A 19903-nucleotide genomic window follows, 5' to 3' on the forward strand; every position below is an offset into this window, starting at 1 on the left:
AGCAGGGGATAAGGAAGCTGCGTTCGCTGGTGAATAATGTTATGTGTTTGTTTGTTCTACATTGAAAGAGGTCACAAGTTTTGTTTCTCCTTTGTCGATCGAAATAGATGTTTATCTTTTGTCGATTGACATAGACGTTTATCTTTTGTCGATCCACGTATAGATAATGAACTCAATTAAGGCATCAAATTTAGAGATACAGGAATTTACCAGAGATTGATTTTGCTTTAAAGTGGTACTATAAATCTCTCCAAAAAATAAAATAAAATGGTACTAAAAATTATTGTGGAGAATCTGATAGATAGAGTTTGAGTGATGCTATAGGGTTTGTACTCCCTCTACCATGTCTCTTTCCGTGATATTTACCAACTACTTTGATTGGTCTGTACTACCAACGGCTTCTAAGCCATCCACGGGATTTAGTAGCCGCTGTGTAGTAATCTCTTTTTGCATTTCAATCTAAAGCCATTTCAGAATTTCATTATCTCTTGCTCTGGGTTTTACTTCAGTTGCTTCTCTGCAACTCGATCGGATTCAAAGCCCAAGTCCACAGCTCCCTGCGATTGGGTGTGGCCCTTGTTTGACGAGGGTCCATTTCTCAACAGCCCATTTTGAAATATCTCAACTTTTCTTTTTGGTCAAATCCAATCAGAAATATCTAAGGAGTTGAAATATCAGGCATAGAGTTTTACCTATTTGCCCCCAACACAATAATATCCCGCACTAATACAGCTGTTGCGTACTACACGTTTTATTCTAGCGATTCGATCAGTCTCAACCACCAGACCATAAGTCCTCAAGGGCCAAAATATCAAACCCCAAATTCGTCATTTCACAAATAACCCCGCACGTGCCACCGCTGCCACATGCGCCCGAACGTCCACGTGTCCTCCAAGCTTGCGAAGAAACACACAAGGAAACACAAAGCGAAAGGCCAACAGCAAATGGAGAGAGGGCGCACGGATAGCTGACGCGGCAAAACATTTTTGAAATCCCGCCTAAACCCAAACTTCAATTTTTTTTCGTTAGTCGAAATTCAATTTTGCCCCTTCTTATTTTTTTTAGGCTGCACGAGGCCCCTCTTCTTATCCCTCTCACTCCTCTCGCAAATTTCACACACGCACCGCACCAAACAAAGCGCATTCTCTCTTTCTCTCTGCGTCTTCGTCTTATCTTCGAAAACCCTAGCCTTCCACCAAAGGTAAACTCGGTCCCCTTGCGGCACTGACTCGGTCCGAGTCGCTTCGTTTTTCATCGTTCCGGAACGATTCTCATCGAGTTTCGGCTTTTTCTCTGCAGGTTCGTTCGCCATGGGTAAAGCCAGAGCAGCTGCTCCCAAACGAACCGATACGAAGTGAGTTTCTGCTTATCTCGTTGTATATACGCTGCGATTGTATCGGTTAGATCGGAGATCTGCTACTGTTTGGCCACTTTGATTTCTGTTGTGCTTATGGATTTTGAAATTTTGCTTGTGATTGAAATTTTCAGGTTGAAGAGTAAGAGTGCTGGAGCAAGCAAGAAGCCAGCGAAGAAAGCTGGAAAGGATCCAAACAAGCCTAAGAGGCCTGCTAGTGCTTTCTTTGTTTTCATGTACGGTCAACTCTTTTTCTCTCTCCTGGCTTAAGTTTGAGATCTGACTTTTTCTTCGTTTTACTTGTTCTTAATCTTAATTTCCTGATTTTTTTTTTCACTTTTATTTGTGTTATATATAGGGAGGACTTCAGAGAGAAGTACAAGAAAGAGCATCCAAACAACAAATCGGTTGCCGCTGTAAGTTCATCTCAACTTCTCAGATCTACTCGTATACTTTTCGCTTCACCATGATTTTGTCATAAATTGATAAGAATATAATTTTACATGAATTAATTTTGATTTTGTATTGAAATCAAACAGGTTGGAAAAGCTGGAGGTGATAAATGGAAGTCGTTGTCAGAAGCTGTGAGTGTTTGGTTACAAGTTTATGGTCCCTGATTTGTTAATTGCGTAGTCTTTTGTTTATTCTGTTGAAGTTTATTGATCGTTTTCGTTTGTGTACAAATTGATTTTACAGGAAAAGGCTCCCTATGTAGCCAAGGCAGAGAAGAGGAAGGTTGAATACAACAAGAACATTCAAGCCTACAACAAGAGATTAGTGAGTGCTTGTTTTACAGTCATTGTGGTTTCTATTCTATAGGTCAATTATGTTGAGGATTTTGTGAGAATAATTGTGGCTTAATTTGGGTGAAATAGGCTGAGGGCCCAAATGGAGCTGATGAGGAAGAGTCTGACAAGTCCAAGTCTGAAGTTAATGATGATGATGAAGACGAGGACGAGAGCGGAGAGGTCAGTTGTGACTCAGCTAATTAAGTTAATGAAGTATTCTTTGTTTCTTAATTGTGATTATGTGAGTTAATTATATGAATGTGTTGTGTTATAGGAGGAAGATGATGATGAGTAGATTGAAGGGGTAACAGGAAGTGTGGAGGAGAAGAAGCAATATTGTGTAGGATTGCTTAGAAGATGTTGATTGACCTACATTTCTGATTTTCGCTGCTCTTTGTCTCTCATGGATAAATAGCTCTCTACCTTGTTTTAGGATTTAGATTAGGAAAAACAAAAAGACCCTAAAAGGGATTAAGTTTCAGGGATTCTTCTACCTGACTGATTCCCATATCGTTCTGTACTTAATGATCCTTCTTATGTTCAATTATTTTCAGTTTGCTTTTTATCATATGGTGCCTTTCATTGAGTTTGCTTTCTGCATTTGAATGGTTCCCTTGGTTGGATCAAATATTGCTTGGTCTTCTCTTACCCATGACTCATTGTTGCATCTTGTTTTTATGTGATGTGATCATAAAAAAGGTTGGACTTTACAATGGGGCTAGTGTTTGACTTGCCTTGTGCATGTTGGAACAATTGGTTGATAGATTCTGTGTCTGTAGTTTTAGCATTTACCAGGATTGTCAACGCTTCATGCTTAAGGGGTTGTTCTGTGTCTTCGGTATTTTGGTATTTTTACTGCAATTGGGGGTTGGAAATTGCCAACATGATTTGGATATAAACTGCTACAATGTGGGGGAGTTGAATCTGCAATTTGTGGTGCATTTCAGATGTTATGTAGCTTGCGATTTCTAGGAGGGACTTTGCTGTGGATTTCGTCGAGGGTTTCTAGCTTTTTGGCTGAATATAGCTTTCGTACTCGTATTTGAGCCGTAAATGTTGACATATATTGAGGATCTCTCCGTGATGTTTTGTGATTTCGTCCAATTTCAAAATGGTGCGCAAAATATAATGTAGTTTCCGAGTTGGTACATGCTGGATATAGTGAAAGTAAAAACATGAAGCTTTTGTTTAGCTAAATAGAAGACGACATGGGTTGTAATACAGCAAATGGCTTCATTGCGTTTTGACTTTTATTTAAATCATAAAAAAAGAGGGTAAAAATCACGATTCCATCTGTACCCGACATGAAAATATAATAATAATTAAGGCTTCAAGGATCAAGATGCTTTTGAAATACTGAAGAATTTAATTCTTTATCCTGAAATAATTAACAGATCTTGCGACCTTTATGTCAAATCAAAGCACTTAAAAATTGAATGTTTTAATCCGGATTTTTTTTCCAGTGTTATAATGTTATGTTTTCTTTTTCCTTAGTGCAAAGCAACTTAATTATTTATAATTAACAATTATAATAATGGGCAACCAAATGACTTTCTAAGTCTCCTGCTTACTTACCAAGCCCAAGAGCTCAAGCAGTGAAGAAATCAACCGCGTAGTCTATCTTTCATTACGACCTGTCGTTCTCATAATGAATTAGCTTAGCTCTGTATATTTTCGACTAGGCGTGTCGTTTACAGTTTGTCGTGTTGGCTAAAAACGAGAGAGAGAGAGAGAGAGAGAGAGATGGCAGTTCCCGGAAAATGCTTGCTGGTGACGGGACCTCCTGTAAGTTTCGATTCAATCTCTCTACATTTTCAGTATTAATTTCCAGCTATTCTTCATTTCAGAATTCGTATTGCTTTTTGCTCAATGTTTTCTCTCAATTTGCTTTCTTCTTCATGTTGATACACAGGGTGTGGGAAAAAGCACTCTAATTATGAGAGTGTTTGAGACCCTAAAAGCCTCAAATCCCAACTTAAAAATTCAGGGTTTCTACACAAGTAAGTTTTCAAATAAAATTTATTTGGTTGGGTTCTGTTTTCTTATATAATAGATTGATGTAATTGTTTTCGAGTTTGTACTTGTAAATTTTGTAGGTGAAGTTAGACAAGGAAGTGAGAGAATTGGGTTCCAAGTGGTCACACTAGATGGCCGCACAGCTCCTCTGGCCTCCACCATTTCCAGGTCTTGTTGCCTCCTTTTCCTCTTTTCATCCAATCTCAATGACTCTTCTGTTCTTTGTTGCATTGCTTAGGCAGTTTCTCAAACTCCATAATCCATTGTTAAGAATGCTATGTCAGATTAATCATTCATTTCACTTGCATCCTATTCCACCAGCTATATTATCAAGTAAAGCCTAAAGTATGTGTTTTTTCTTTAATGTCAGCCCAGAGTCTTTCAGGTGGCCCAATGTGGGGAAGTACAAAGTGAATGTTGCTTCATTTGAGTCACTGGCATTGCCTGAACTACAGGTGAGGTGGTTTTTCCACTGCTTACTGTTCAACTCATACCACCCCTCTCCACAATTTAATCTAAGTTTTGGCCCTTCTGGTTGGGGATTTTGTTATATTCTTTCAGGGTTAGACTATGGGATTTGAGTCATTTACATCCTTTTCCCGATTTCTTATCAGGTGAAAGAAGATATCGATCTCTTCATCATTGACGAAGTTGGGAAGATGGAGTTGTACAGTTCATCTTTCTTCCCTGCTGTTTTGAAGGTTCTGGAATCCAATATCCCACTTTTGGCCTCAGTCCCAATACCCAAATTTGGACGTGATATTCCAGGGGGTACATTTTCCTCATTCTTTCTCACTATGATGTTTTGATTACTTGCTTTGTCAGCTGTCACACATTTTCTCTAAGTTTGATTTCTTTATTCACAGATTTCTAATCATAATTCAAATTTTTCTTAAAGTAAATTTTGGGTAGAGTTTTTTGGTTGGTGTGTTTTTGTTATTTTTGCTTGTTCTATGGAGTTGGTGTAAGCATTCTGCCATCCTGCTTTTTGAGCTGAATCTGTATATGACTAGGGTATCTGATCTTCTGCAGTTGCACGGTTAAAGAATCATCCAGGTGCAACGATTTTCACACTGAGCCCGAGTAACCGGGATGCTGTTAAAGAAGAGATATACCTCCAACTGGTAGACTTATTGAGTAAACAATAGATGTTGGACAATCAATGTGGTCCTTGTTGTGAACAATATTTTATCAGCTGCTCCATACTCAAAAGTTAGGACTTGAAGGAGCTTTGATGTACTCAATAGGCTTTAACAAAATATAAAAACTAAATAGTGTATTTCTTCTTTCTCAATTTTAGCATTATCTTATTTTAGTTTGCTTCTAACCGAGAGAGAGAGAGAGAGATGTTAGGTTAATCCTCAAGAGACAAAGGAGAGGACAAACAATTCCAATCATGTAACTTTGCTTTCCTGATTATATATGCAAAAGTTTGTTCTTTTTATACACTCAATATATGCAAAAGAATTAAAGGAAACTGTGTGTCAAAAACAAACAAGATGGATGTTAAAGCCAAAAACAAATAAAATTAATACGAATATATAATTTTAATTTGATTGCTGAATACAATAAGCTCAACGGGGTCATGAGCCTCGCCTATCCTGTTCAGTTCGCAGCACTTCATTTGCCAAGGATGAGAATGATTTAGCTGTGTCTTGCATCTCTGTAGTCCTCAGGTTGATTCCCTGCTCATTTCAACAAAAATATGGTTTGATTAATTTAACATAAAGCAATTTCATTCTGGCACTTGAAAAAAATAATCTATGAATAAAAGGGTCCATTTCATCACTGCTAAATTCCTACAACTTATTTATCTGGGATGCTAAAAAGGTATACCTGCAACTTTTTCATGTTCTCCTGCAGCTTGCTTTCTGCCATTTTAGCAATATTTGCTTCCTGCAGCCAGAGGCACACGAAATGATGTTGTTGACAGCATTTTAAAAAGGTTTAATATCTAAGTAAATAAGATGTTCATCTTCTGAAAGTTAAAGAAGGATGTGTGCTTACACTTGACGAGAATCCATATCTCCTCTTAATTTGGTCAACTTGACCAACCTTCTCATCCTGTTGCTCTTCTTTGGTGGAGTTTTTCTCAGTCTTGGACTTCATTTGTTTCAGAACTTTACCTGTAGATTGGAAAGTTTTATCAGGTAAGACACTGCCCAGGCAGACCTGATTGATAAATTCATGCCATGTAAGTGTTGTACTGACCTTTAAAGGCCATAAATTTGCTTGCCAATTTTTCCTTGTTAAGAGCTGTCAACATATTCTGCTCTTTTGGTTTTTCTCCAGGAATGTCCATGTCCATGTCGATGTCAATGTCATCTTTAAGCAAAAAAATTCATACAAAATGGCTCATCTCAAAACTCCATGCAGATTGAAATGATATATAAATAACTTTCTCGAAATTTTTAATGATCACTTAGGATTTTATATGATATCAGTAAATTTATATGCATACCTAGGTCTAGCTCATCTTCATCCCTGGCCTGCTCATCTGTGTTTTCAGCATCAACTGTAAAGTTAGCAGTTGAAAAGATCGTCGAAAGTTCTTCGAAACTTTCTTTAGTATCTTCAGTTTCAATCTCAGGGACATTCTTCGCTTTGCTTCCCACAATATCTTTAATGACATAGCTGAATATACCCTAGCAAGAAAATAACATTTTTGAAACCTTTCATTCCACAAGAAATAGGTTGTAGACAGAGTTGGTAATGTATCATTTCCCTATCTACCTTTTTCTTTTCCTTTTGTATGGTCCGTCCAGGAATGAAATCTTCTTGTGGAATTATCAAATCTTTCTGGTAAGTCAAGTTGAAAGAGTCTAAAAGCCTTGTATGAGGAAAGAAAAGCACAAGAAATTATGACCTAGAAGAATTTCCATTATAATAGAAATTATGAAGAAACAAATGTACAAAGAAACTTTCAAGGATATGTATACCTGAAGCTTTTATTGTGGAGTGAAAGAGAGAAGAAAAAAATTTCCTGATCACCGTTCACCTGTGCAAGGATGAAGTAGAACAAACGATGAGGATTTTCTCAAGATCGTACCTTATGCGACTGATATGAAAAGCTTGAATTACACTTACCATAACAAGTTCTCCTTCACACGAAGAGCATATCGAACTGTCAGAAAATGAATTTGGTTTTGGAGTGGAGTATGTGAAGCCCCTTATTGATGTCTCCTTTATTAAGGATAACTCCGGCAAGGACCTAGCATTACATAATATCACTTAACACTCAGAAATTTGAATAACACACATGAACAACTAGAACATCTCAAAATTCTGGTTTGAGATCACATTCAATGCATGCCTATTTTTTCCTGTTACCCCAAATGATGAAATTTGGAGCTACAAGATGATTGGAAAATAGACCATGAGAAGTCACTACCTTATCTCAACTTTTCCACTTGTGAAAAGGAGTATAAGGCCAACATCAGAGGAGGTGTAGAATGTCGAAGCCCAGCAACAAGATGCTTGGAATTTCTTCTTGTAGATTACCTTCTTAACTCCCTGACATAAAAGAAAGAACAACAAAACTATAGAATCAGATAAAAATTCTTTTGAATTCATAGTTCGTACACAAGATGAAACACTTTACCTGCATGACATGAGTGAAAGAATATACGTATGCAGCTTTTTCAGAACATAGAAGGAGTAAAGACTGCTTTGGCACGCCGTCCTCAGCAGGGCTCCCTTTGCTCAAGTCAAGACCGTTTAATAAGTTTAATCTTTTAACATCCTGCCCATCTGTTTAACATTTTTAAAGAAAATAAACACACAAATCACATAATTTGATCCTTAAAATAGAGCAGTATATGGGAACATTTCAACCAAAAAAAAAAAGTGGGAACCTGAAGAGACCAGAACTTACCCAAGATCTGCATGAAAAGTGCTCGAGTGGGTTTTTTGGGATGAACCAAACTAGTACTCAATGTGTTTCCATTATCACTATCAAGAGCCAAAACAGATGAATCCTCTGTTGCAACTGCTAAGACATTCTTGTCAAAACCATGAAAACTGCAGGTTTGGAAATGCAGAGAGATGATGCCGGTGGAGATTTCACTTGCAATATGTTTTTGGTATAATACAGTTGGCCCTTCTATATCAAGAACTGAAACCTGTGAGGAAAAAAAGCTCAAGTGTAAGAATAGAATGGAAAGAGGACAAGAAATCGAGAATGGTTAAAGGCAAAGAGAGAAGATCAAAAAGTAGTTGTTAGATAGTAAGTAAGCTTACATATCCTTGACTAGACCCAACAGCAAGATGTCCTGTACTGTGGTTTATGTTCACAGAAAGTACAGAACCATTAACCTTCAAGAGTTTAACACTTTGAATGATGTGATCGTTTCCTTTTTTGGTACTTCCTGCCATAAGTATGTGAAACTCATAAGGCCCTTCGTAATGTACTTCATTGTGGTAAAAACGTGAAGCATATTGCTAGTTATACGGCAATGGCCTGATAGTTGAATCATGTGCTAAATCATACCTTGAAGAGACAAGAAACTGCTCACATTGGCATATGGTTCAGGTTTCAATCTAAAGATTCGAACCTGTAAATCACATATACATTAAATACACCACATATTTTCCTGAAAGCAATTAAATTGAGCATAATTCACCCAATCCGCTCAACATGGTACTTACCATTCCACTCTGATCTCCAGAAACAAGAAGCCGAGAGTTCGCATTGAAAAACAAGGCTGTGACTGGTATACCACTTAAAGAAAGATCATCCTCACTCTGCATTTTGTTTGGGGGTGTGTGGAGGAGAATAAATAAGCACAATAGTAAAGAATTATCTAATATTCTCCACTAATCTGCAAATAAGCTCAAAATGCTTTAGTGATATCAAATGAAATGTTCACCTGTTGCTTTAATGATAGTATTGGTACTAAAAGTGGACATGACAAATCCCAAAAGTTCAGGGCTCCATCATTGTGTCCAGTTATGTACAGATTTTTTACTTTCAAAAATCCAGTGAAGCGGGCTGCATTTAACTGAGTTCCATCTTTTGGTTTTGTCTCAAAAGAAAAGAGAGATGGAATGCTTTTCGCCAGGAGAAGGCAGTCCTATGTAATCAAGAATACCGCATCACAAACTGTAAAAACTAATACTAAAATCTTAAATGAAAAGATGTAGTTTTGGTATGAGATATTCAACGGTCACATTACCTCATCTGCAAAACTTAACATTTGGGTATTATCTGTGATAAATTTTGCCACTGTAATGTTTGAATCAATAAACGGTATCTTCACCATGACCTCCTTTGGCAATGATGGTGAAGACTTTGATTGGCTTTGTAGAAGATACTTTTCGATCAAACAATCATCATAGGCATAAAGATTTCCTGAATTACCAAGCAAAAGACAGCAATCTTGTTTATGCTTGCTTTGCTCACTTAAGCTTGAAACGATCTCCATGTCAATACAAGGCTCGGGCAACTGAAGCCCTAATTTAATAGTGCGACCTTCTGTATGTTCATTCAACAAGATTACCTGCCTCATCAAAACCAAATTTTCTCACTTGCACTCGGTTGGGATTGTGATTAAGAACCAAAAAACAAAATGAGAAATGCTTCAATAGCACATGTTAATAATGATATGTACCTGCAACAAGTTTGAAGAGATGGTGTCAGACCCCCCCATAACATATAGTCTACTTGCCTTCCCATCTGCATAAACCCATCTCAATGATGCTATAGGAATTTTGTCCAACTTATAACCAACATTCAGTTTAAAGATCGGAGTACTTTGCGTACTAGGCTCTGATGGTAATTCAGTTCTTGTTGAAACACTCCAGATGAAAATATCTCCATTGCTGTACCCAACAGCAACTTTACTCCCAAAGGGGCATGCCCAGCATGCAGAAGTCACTTTTTTCCCTTCATGATGAAGTGATTGCAATGCATTTCCACCTGCTGTGAATACGGTTTTGCTTTCTCGAATATCCCATAAGGATATGATACCATCTCTAAAAATTATAAGAACTCTGCATTGAAACATATGACTTAAGAATTGGTAAATCTGAGAGGTTGCATTGAGGAAGGCAGAGAGACAGAGAGAGGCAGTAAATTTTGGTGAGACTACCTCTTACTTTCAGCTGCTGGTTGAGGTAGTACATGTAACACAGAAGTATCACCAGTTTCTTCAGTTGGATTCCCTGATCAGATGATAAAATCAAGTTGGAAAGTAAAGAAAATGCTTATAAACCCCCAACATTTCAAAGGAAATGGTGGGGGCATAATCTATCCTCTGGGTATAAAAGGTGAAGAGGAATGCATCTAACCATGGGAAGCTGAATAAGGTATAGTGTACTTCATTTGTACTATATGTTCTTGCTCAAGCTTCAAAACTCTAACATTACCAGCAGAATCTCCAACATACCTGCCATCATACATTCGTCCAATACATAAACTTACTTGAAACGAAAGAACCACATTTCGATTCATCTACTTAATCCCCAACATTGGAAGCTGAAACAAACTTACATGTAGAGACTATGTTGCATGACAGTGAAAGAAGTAATATCTTCTTCAAAAGCATGCACATCAGCCAACAGGTTCTTTTCTATATCCCAAATCTAAGGACAACATCATTCCTTTTGTTAAAAACTAATCCATGCACTCATCAAACATTGGGAAAATCTCAGAGATTATAAGCGTAGTGGATCAAACTTACCTCAATATGGTTCTTGGAATTCACATTTACAAGTATGCCTTGGTTCTCCACAAACTGAACACAAATATCACCAAATAATATTACATGAAAATTACCACACACAAAAAAAACAGCTGGAAATTGAAGAAAGTATACATGATATTTTATACAGAACCTGTAAAAACTTGCTTGGTACTGCATTGACAGACTCAAGCAGAGCTTGAGTGTTACCTTTGCCAAATAATTTAATTCTGCCATCCCTGAGAGTGACAAAGATACAAATGAACACTAAAAATTGGACATAACATGAAAACCAATGAGGCTATTTTGGTGCAAGAAATAAATTATGAGAACTCACTTGGACGAAACTGCGAGTATTTTTTGAACAGGATCATAAGCCAACATGTTACACCCCGATGGGATCCCATAATGAAATAACAGACGGGGGTCTATATCACTGCCTTTGAGACCATCAGAATTTCCACCAGGCTACAAATTAAATTGAAAAAATTTATGTAAATTCTAAATTGCCTTTAAAAATTAAAACCCAATAATAATAATTATTTAAAATAAAAAATAGTTTACAACTGCATTTATAAAGTGAAGTTTGACCAAGATTTAGGCCATTGACTCTTTGACCAAGGGTAATTGACCTGCTTGCTCGTGGGCTTGTAAGGGAGCCTATCACATGACACGTACGAGCCCATCACATGACACTTGTCATGTTGAGATTTTACAATGGGCCCACAAAATCTGATTGTAGATAAACAAACATTTGATCCACCGCCCGTCACATGGATAGCTTTCTCTCTTTATTGTCTTTACAAATATTAACTTTTCTTTTGTTTGCCATGAGTTGACTATAAATCCATTATATTTCCTTCAATCGTTTTCTGGAAAATGGATCCAATATAAGATCCAAATTATACAATAAGATTGATGCTTTTGGTTGTTAATAGTATTCATTCATGGAAGATGGGAATGCGTCAGCGATCTTTCACATTTTCAATGGCATGCACCAAATACATTATAATACAAATTTAGGGCATGTTCGGCATCGAATTAAAAACTCGTTATAAAAATATTTTCAAGAAAAGCACCTAACATATACTTTTTCAGAACTATTACTATACGGATAATATGTTAACGGGTCTTTTAAGGTTAAGAACGGTTTTTTTTCTTCGATGGTAATACGTGGCAGCTATTTATATGGAGGTGGGGGTGTTAATCCCTTTAATAAAGTTTAAAAGGAGGTCTAATAAAACTTGAGACATACATTTAGTTAAAACCAATTTAAAGCCAAGCTTTGTGAGGTCACATCCCCTTGCAAGATGGAGAATGAGTCAAAAGAAAGGAGGAATTATAGCAAGAAAAGTAAACCCAATTAGATAAATTAATACCAAATTGGATGAGACAAGACAAGACCCAAGAGACGATACTAAAGTTCAAAGCTATAACACTAATCAAAATTTTCTTACAAATTCTTTTATGAAAACATTGGCTTTTTTCTTATCCAACCGCCCACCTCAAGGCCCCATCCATCCATTAAACGCGTTTCTTTCTTAATATTGACTCATATTAAAGAAAAACATTGCTATATTTCAGTGTCCCTTGCTTTTTTTTTTTCTTTTTTTTTAATACGAATGATAGTCTAAACTATAGGAGAATGAGGTTTCTCACATACACATTCTGCCAAAGTGTTATACGACTCGAACCTAATATCTATTATCTACAAATCAATGTCATTTTTCACTGGGCTCATACCCTATTGGCATTGTCCCTCTCTTCTTGCCTCTCTCGAAATAAAAAGAGTAATTCAATAACACCAATGACACCTGAGATATAAAAGTTTTTCTCGTATTAAATGAATGAATTAACGCATCACTATATTAAACAAATACAACTTAAAATTTAGTAACATTCTCAACAACCAAACAGACACCTATACCATCATGTCACATTCCTGATGTGATTAAGCATTGTCTATATCAAGCAAATGCAAACAAAAACCCAATCCCCTAATTTCATGTTTGTAACGCAACCAATAATATTTTATTTATTTTTCATCCCATCTTTATTACTGTTGTCATCAAAATAATCAACAAAATATGTATATGGCAGTTATTTATTTGTTCATAATTATTAACCTGACATACATAATAATATACACATTTTTAGTACTAAAATGATTAAAAATTTGGAGGCAACGTGCATCAAACGGCTAAAGGATACAGCATAAATGATAGCAAGTAACTTTATTTGCAGATCCCCCGACAATTATTATCTTAATGACAGATTTAATTCGTTATTAATTCTAGCTTTTGAGTACCCTTCTCTGTTTTTTTTTCACAAGAACAAGAAGAACAAGAGGGAGGAGGAGGAGGAGAAGAACAGTGGATCAAATTCAAAAGCATGGACTGATCTCATTGAATTGATATTGAACCATGTTCTTAAAGAAACAGAGAGATTGATAACTGGGTTGAAAATTCATTGAAGGTTAAGAGAAAAGGAACATCACTTGCCTTTTTGGAAGCCTTCTCCACAAGCTTTCTGACAAACATTGATGATGGTGATGAAGAAGAAGATCTGGTCTATGCTCTGCGGTTTTCAGAATCTGAGAGACCACCAAAAAAAACCCAACTCCTGAGATGGAGACAAAGACGACCTGAGAAAGCCAAAGTTCTCTGCTTTGAAATAACCGACGACAGAGACCAGAGATAGAAGAAGAGAGGAGGAGAAGAGAGTGAAGTGAAAACTTTGAAATGAGCCGTTGATCGCAGTTTTTCAATTTTTATGTTGGAAGAGGAGTGAGACAAGATTAGCGGTTTCTCAAGGACAAAATAAAATGTTGGTTCGGATCAAAGGACGGTGACACGTGGAGGCTGATTAGGTGACCCGAACCATTAAGAAGGAAAATATGTTTGACGTCCTTGACCCTTGACTTCGCTTTCACTTACTCACTCACCCACTCTCTTTGCAATGGCAAAGGCCAAACCTACAGATTGTTTCACAAAATGACAGAATTGACCTTCCTCCTGGGACAGAGCTTAATCAGTGAGCACACGTGGACATGTGGCAGGATATGATGTCAAACTGGGACCCACGTACCTGGTCCTGCCAATCGATGTTATAGAGCTACGTGGCCAAATCAAAAGAAGCTTACTAAATAAAGTAAAATAATTTCAAATATATATATGTACCAAACTTTTGTGACACTTGTCTCCTGAAGAAAAATGCTTGTGTGTATTGAATTGAAGTTCCTCAATCAAGACAAGTTTACAAACACAATACAAGAAGAAAATCAAAGACAACAAACTGAGCTGTGTTTTTGCCTTAGAAGGCAACCAAATGGAACTATCAGTATTACATAGAAACAAACAACAACAACCACTCTTACTCTTGTGAAGACAACCTCTTGCTGTCAATTGCTTCCTTGAGTTTAGTCCCCAATGCATAGGCCAAAGTAGGAGGAACAGCATTTCCAATCTGCCTATGCTTGTGAAGAATTGTGCCCGAAAACTGGTAGCTATCCGCAAAACCTTGAGATCGGGCGCATTCCCGGACAGTTAGAATCCTGTCCTGGTCAGGGTGAAAGCACATTCCCACCTTCCCCATTGGCTGAGGATCTGTAATGGAAGTTGGGAAGTTGCCTTCCCAATCCAACCTTCCAAACAGGCCCTTCCACTGATTGTGGCGCTTGGCTGTGTTGGGCAGGCACCATGGTATCAAGTCAACTATCTGTCCAGTAGAGAGCTTCACCTTTTCATCTGGAAGGCATTGCCAATCAGCACCTGGCCGCTTTGGAATTCTCTGGCATCGAATCAGATTCAGCTCATTCATTTCTTTCGAAATGTGATCAGTCAAAACAGCCATCTCCCCTCGGATTTTCTTCTGGAACCATGAGATGGGATCGCTTTCATACTCTAAGTTCACCTTGGATGCTCCATTCCCTACGGCCGGGAGATCACCGATTGTATCTCTTACAGTTATTGAACGGAAAGGGGCTCCACTTGCAGTACTACGAACAGCAGCATATTGTGAATTGCCTGATAATGTGATCTTCAACTCTGGCACGCCAAAGACATGCATTGGCTCTGGCCATTCAGGGAGAATCTCTCCTGGGGCAGCTGCCCATATAAATGCTCGCTTTCGTGACTGGGAAACTCCATAAGCTCCAGCTTCCAGAATACCAAACCTCACCTGATAACCCATCTCAAGAAGTGAAGCCAGAGTCAGACGGAATGTCTGTCCTTTATTGAAAGACACAAAATTCCTCACATTCTCCAAGAGGAAATACTTTGGCCGGAAGTAGTCGGCAAAGGATAAGAATGCCAAAATCATTTCACACTGAACTTTACTCCAAGTGCTTTGGTTGAACCTATTCATTCCAGAGAAACCCTGGCATGGAGGTCCTCCATTGATGAAATCTACCTGCCCCGGCAACGGCAAATCATTTTTAACCTTCTCATCAAGTGATGCAGCCAATTCAGCAGCTTCAGAAGTTGCAATACAATCATCTGTGTCCCCACATTTTTCCATTACGGCCCTTAAGATCACATTGCAGTTATTGATAAAAACCAATGACTCAGGATGGTTGAGTTTGAAAGCATCCCCAGCAGGCTCTTCATACTCAATTGCCCACTTGGTTATTGAAGCACCAGACTGACGCAACCCATCAGACAAGCCACCGCAACCAGCAAATATATCCAATGTGGCTAGGCGTTTCTGCTCAGAATCAACTCTCTGGTTCTCAACTTCTGAAACATTTTCTCCTTCTTTGCACTTGCCCTTTCTCTTTCTAGAATCAGCATCACCACCTCCTGTTGAGTACCTCAGTTTGATGTGAGCTGGCAACTGCTTAATAGACCCTTTAGAAGGATCATATAGATGTTCACAGAAGAAAATATGCTGGAAAATGACAGGAGCATTACATACTGGAAGATCACTCTTCTTTCTGACTTCACATTTTCTTTCTATATTATCAACAGGCACGATGTGTGTTTGTTCACTGTAGTAGACCTCTCTAATATCCGAACTGTATGCCTTCTCAACAGATATGTCCTCTGGTCTGAAAAATCTTCTTACTTTAACCTGGGTAGATTCTATTTCAGGTCGTTTAGATTCCTTCATAACAACTATCTCCAGCACTTGGCACACGACATAAGCTTTCAGCCCCAAATTCCTTCCAGCCTTGAAAATTTCAGTTTCCATCCTTTCCACACCAAAATAATGGGGACTTACATAGACATAATCATGAACTGAGTACTCAACTCCCCTGTATACAAAACCAGTTTTTGATGAATTTACTTTAAATACTTCCTTGGCCTCCTCGGCTTCATTCATTTTGCAAGAGTGGCAGGCACCAGAACCCAGACCCATAGTATCACGTGAAAGACTAAGGAAAGCACCTCTCTCTGGGCAATACAAGCTTTTACAGTAATATTCAGTCGGCAAACCCTTCCTCTTCCTCTCTTCTGCCCTTGCTCTATCAGTTCTGTTAGCATCAGCATTATCCTTCCTATACTGATGCCCCCACGGCATTACTTTAATGTCCACAGCAGCTGCCTGTTTAACTTCCTTTAATGCCAAATTTGTGCACTCATTTGTCAAAAATACCTCCCTCTCATTGGCAGTGTTGCCAAGAACAGTCTGGGATCCTCGCTCCATCACTCTTCCATGAAACATTTTGCTTCCATTCAATGTTTCATACATATACTCCACAAAATAAATGGCAGGAAGTTCATTGGATTCATCAAGTTCCACCAAAACAGCACCGCCAACAGAAATTTCTTCTCCCCAAAGAATGGCACGCTTATAAAGAGCTTCACCAGAACATGTTTGGCCCACTGGCTCCCCTTCCCACAAAATCTCCCTGTTGTTGAGGCATGATTTGGTTTGTCTTGAAATTGAAGAAGGCTTCTGGGCTTGCTCCATTACAGTTGGATTCTCTTCTACATCATCCTCTTCTACATCCTCTTCTTCAACTTCCTCCTCCTCTTTCTTTTCTCCAATATCTCCCTCCTTTGAATCTTCTGGAGAGTAGTTTGAATAGTACTCCCCCCAGATTCTGTTGATCAGCCTTGTTGTTGTAGCCTGCATTGTCTTCCTCTTGGAAACCACAGGTGCCATTGATGCCCTTGGGTTCAAATTTGATTCACTCTTTTCCACAAGCTTCTTCTTCTTTACTAACCATTTAGTATGGTGCCTCTCCTCCATTTTCTTTGTAAGACCAATCACAAATGGACATTTTTTAATCTGCGCATCTGGAAATTCTGAAAACAGTTGCAGTATTATCTGTCCATGGACAACGACATACCTCTCAACAAATGCTGGATCAGAAGAAATGTAAGCACAATGGTCCTTTTGGAACCCTGACAGTCTCTTAATGACATCTGCGAAAGAAAGCCGTGCTACTCGACTTTGATCTTTCAGCATAGTGATTATACTTCTCCCAATCTTTGCTGTTCTCAGAATTGGTTCATACCACAGAGCATACTGCTTAGATGGCTTGCCAAGTCTGTACCAGGCCATATCTGTTCGGATTGATATTGAAACCATTGATGCTCCCAATTCAATCATCCATTCCTTTATCGCACTCAAGTAAATTGGCATTCCATCAGCATCCTGGGCTCCTGGACCACTTGAAGTACCATCAGAATCAAGACAAAAGCCACTTCCATCATCTTCACTCATAACCCCTGACCCGAAAATGGTAACATCAATGTCTGCGCAGGGTTTCATTGGAAGAAGCTCGAGCGAAATCAATCTTGAGTCCGAGTTGTATAGACACCAATTATGAAGCATGCTTTGAGGAAGGTCATCAGCATTACAGATATCAAACTCATTGTCAAAAACTATGAACTCATCAGTTTCTTCAATGGAATTCTTGTAATAAGCGGGTAGAGGATAATCATTGGCAATTTCATCTTCATTAATTTTGATGTAGTATTTGCTTGACACAGAGGCAGGACCCTGGCGCTTTCTTTGTTTCATTGACTTCCAGTATTCTTCCTCTTGCAAGAGTTTTGCCAACTTTGCATCCTCATTTTCCTCAGCTTCAACTACGGATGAACCAGCTGAATCCACTCCGTTCTCTCCACCAATCTTTAAAGTACCACTTGAAATTCCCGGTTTTGATTGCACAAAATTTCCACGCTTTATACTCTCATCTCTGAGGGCAGCAAGGACAGGTAACTCTGCAAATGGCCGATCGTTCTTCTTTGATGTTTCCTCCAGACCTATTACTTGAGCATAAATAAACTCGCCTTGAGATAGAACAAAGTCTTTGACAGATGCACTCCCAGAAAAGAATTTGCTTCCGCTCATTGATCGTGCAATACCAGCAAGCAATTCATCAAGAGTGGGGTCGGAGTTGGATTTAGACAGCTTCTTGTAAACCTCTATGCAAGCACGCGCTTTCTCAAAGAATTGATCAAAGTATTTCTTGTAGCTACTGGCCGGTTTACGGCAATCATAATCAGCAACTTCAGTTGAAAGCCATATTACGGGGGAGCCGTCTTCATAACCAGAGATGTCCCAAGATTCTATCCGCCCAAAACCTTCACATCTAACACCTCTTCCCTTGTCCTTGTCAGAACTTTCATTGAGAGGCAATATAGCACCAGATATAAACATGTCAGAAACTTCCAACATCTCAAGGGGTTGTGCGGAACCAGTTGCATCATGCAAAACAAAATCAGTCAGTCTTCTGTTTGGGCGCACAGCATCTTGGTCCGGGCCACAAGTCAGGCGTACGGCAAGAATTTCTTCCTCCACTATCTGGTCCTCCTTGCTTTCAATAAGGCTAGACTTCTCAGAAATATGAACAGACCTATCCTTAAAGTCTTTGCAAGCAGCAGCCCGCTTCGGCATTTTCCGAGATCGGGAAGGCTCTTCTTCACTGCTCTGAGGCAAATTTCGCTTCTTAGCTTTAGGTGCTGCCTTTTGGGAATCTTGTTTACCCTTCTTCTTCTTCGTCATTCCTATTACAAAAGAATCAGGGAAATCAGGCAAAAGATTGACAAGGTAAAGCTAACTGAAAAATAAAGCCAAGACCCAGGCCAAGAAAGGCCTGTGCATGCATATCATATTTTTGTACAAAACAACGGGGGAAGAGGATTTATTATGCAAAAAATAATCATGAGAAATCAAGTAGTTAATCAAGGCTTTTTAAGGGTCCTGATAAAGAAAACAAATTCATTTCTCTGTCTTTGGCTGAGACCATAATAATGAATCTTGATGTAATAAAAGTTGAAACTCATCCTAATTACAAATTCATGATTGAATGAAATGACAATCAAAACTTAAAAACCCATAAATATATTCCATATTCATAATTTCATAACACAATAAAATGACAGTCAAAACTTGAAAAACTATAAGCATAAATCCATAATCCCAAATTCATAATACAGTAAAATGGAAGTCAAAGCCTAAGAACCCATAATCACAAATTCACAATACAATCCAAGGGCAGTTTAAATCTAAAACAACCTATAATTATAAACTATAAACATATAAATTCACACTAAAGCAAAGGGGCAGTCAAGACATAAAAGACCAAGTCAACCAAAAGAAACCATTTGGGGGAATTGAAGTACCTGAAGATGACGAAGATGGTGGTTTAGTCCCATTGGCACCTTTGGCCTCCAAGAGAGCTGCTGCTTCTGCCGCTTCTGCTGCCGCTGCGGAACCCATTTCTCCCCTACTCGCCAGTGAAACCCTAGAATGCGCAATGTGGGGTGTAATGAGAGGGCTGACGCTCTCCGTCTGTCTCTATTTGGTGGTATTTATCGTGAGAATTTGAACCGAGTAGCGATGAACACGTATAGGCGGGAAGGTGGAACTTTTGGCCCCAAGTGTCGCGCCTTTCTGAACTGCAAGGAGGGAAAAGCCCATCATTTTCACTTATTTTTCATTCAAATTGAGGAGCTTCCTTCTCTCACCACATTGTCCTAAGTTTTACATGATTTCAATAATATAATTTTGTTTTGTAAAAAGTTAAAACGAAAATGCTTTGATTTGTTACAGTTGATTCTCGCCCTTTCTACTATTTTTAAATAATAATAAAAATTATTTTCAAGATT

General features: G+C 38.4%; 4 protein-coding genes across 4 annotated transcripts; 2 read left to right on the forward strand and 2 right to left on the reverse strand.

Annotated features, from left to right (window-relative positions):
* LOC18770435 (high mobility group B protein 2) lies at window positions 915-2728 on the forward strand. The gene is made up of 8 exons (XM_007202528.2): window positions 915-1201; window positions 1300-1354; window positions 1489-1590; window positions 1713-1770; window positions 1894-1938; window positions 2051-2131; window positions 2230-2322; window positions 2417-2728. Exons 2-8 carry the CDS (start codon window positions 1311-1313, stop codon window positions 2435-2437), a joined length of 444 nt encoding a protein of 147 aa, XP_007202590.1. The 5' UTR covers window positions 915-1201; window positions 1300-1310; the 3' UTR covers window positions 2438-2728.
* Window positions 3820-5471, forward strand: LOC18769765 (cancer-related nucleoside-triphosphatase homolog). The gene is made up of 6 exons (XM_007202560.2): window positions 3820-3927; window positions 4055-4142; window positions 4239-4326; window positions 4529-4613; window positions 4773-4929; window positions 5191-5471. The coding sequence occupies exons 1-6, from the start codon at window positions 3886-3888 to the stop codon at window positions 5304-5306; spliced, it is 576 nt and encodes a 191-aa protein (XP_007202622.1). The 5' UTR covers window positions 3820-3885; the 3' UTR covers window positions 5307-5471.
* On the reverse strand, window positions 5547-13611 carry LOC18769669. The gene is made up of 24 exons (XM_007204730.2): window positions 13340-13611; window positions 11176-11306; window positions 10993-11077; window positions 10839-10892; window positions 10649-10740; window positions 10447-10544; window positions 10248-10320; window positions 9768-10149; window positions 9333-9656; window positions 9027-9230; window positions 8806-8901; window positions 8648-8711; window positions 8398-8525; window positions 8033-8279; window positions 7760-7908; window positions 7550-7671; window positions 7246-7369; window positions 7098-7156; window positions 6892-6988; window positions 6620-6803; window positions 6370-6483; window positions 6166-6284; window positions 5995-6054; window positions 5547-5843 (listed from the first exon to the last, which is right to left on the reverse strand). Exons 1-24 carry the CDS (start codon window positions 13376-13378, stop codon window positions 5742-5744), a joined length of 3147 nt encoding a protein of 1048 aa, XP_007204792.2. The 5' UTR covers window positions 13379-13611; the 3' UTR covers window positions 5547-5741.
* Window positions 14042-19697, reverse strand: LOC18771792 (DNA (cytosine-5)-methyltransferase 1). The gene is made up of 2 exons (XM_007203144.2): window positions 19418-19697; window positions 14042-18799 (listed from the first exon to the last, which is right to left on the reverse strand). The coding sequence occupies exons 1-2, from the start codon at window positions 19512-19514 to the stop codon at window positions 14211-14213; spliced, it is 4686 nt and encodes a 1561-aa protein (XP_007203206.2). The 5' UTR covers window positions 19515-19697; the 3' UTR covers window positions 14042-14210.

This window comes from Prunus persica, chromosome G7, assembly GCF_000346465.2.
Source record: "Prunus persica cultivar Lovell chromosome G7, Prunus_persica_NCBIv2, whole genome shotgun sequence".
NCBI lineage: Eukaryota > Viridiplantae > Streptophyta > Magnoliopsida > Rosales > Rosaceae > Prunus > Prunus persica.

Coding starts and splice junctions, on each gene's coding strand:
- LOC18769669 (XM_007204730.2), bottom strand. CDS start 13,378: ATGTTTGTCAGAAAGCTTGTGGAGAAGGCTTCCAAAAAG. Junction 10,545..10,648: donor ATGCAACATAGTCTCTACAT/GTAAGTTTGTTT, acceptor GTATGATGGCAG/GTATGTTGGAGATTCTGCTG. Junction 8,280..8,397: donor TTGGGTCTAGTCAAGGATAT/GTAAGCTTACTT, acceptor TTTTCCTCACAG/GTTTCAGTTCTTGATATAGA.
- LOC18771792 (XM_007203144.2), bottom strand. CDS start 19,514: ATGGGTTCCGCAGCGGCAGCAGAAGCGGCAGAAGCAGCAGCTCTCTTG. Junction 18,800..19,417: donor ACCATCTTCGTCATCTTCAG/GTACTTCAATTC, acceptor CTTTTGTAATAG/GAATGACGAAGAAGAAGAAG.
- LOC18770435 (XM_007202528.2), top strand. CDS start 1,311: ATGGGTAAAGCCAGAGCAGCTGCTCCCAAACGAACCGATACGAA. Junction 1,355..1,488: donor CCCAAACGAACCGATACGAA/GTGAGTTTCTGC, acceptor TGAAATTTTCAG/GTTGAAGAGTAAGAGTGCTG. Junction 1,591..1,712: donor AGTGCTTTCTTTGTTTTCAT/GTACGGTCAACT, acceptor TGTTATATATAG/GGAGGACTTCAGAGAGAAGT.
- LOC18769765 (XM_007202560.2), top strand. CDS start 3,886: ATGGCAGTTCCCGGAAAATGCTTGCTGGTGACGGGACCTCCT. Junction 4,327..4,528: donor CTGGCCTCCACCATTTCCAG/GTCTTGTTGCCT, acceptor CTTTAATGTCAG/CCCAGAGTCTTTCAGGTGGC. Junction 4,614..4,772: donor TGGCATTGCCTGAACTACAG/GTGAGGTGGTTT, acceptor ATTTCTTATCAG/GTGAAAGAAGATATCGATCT.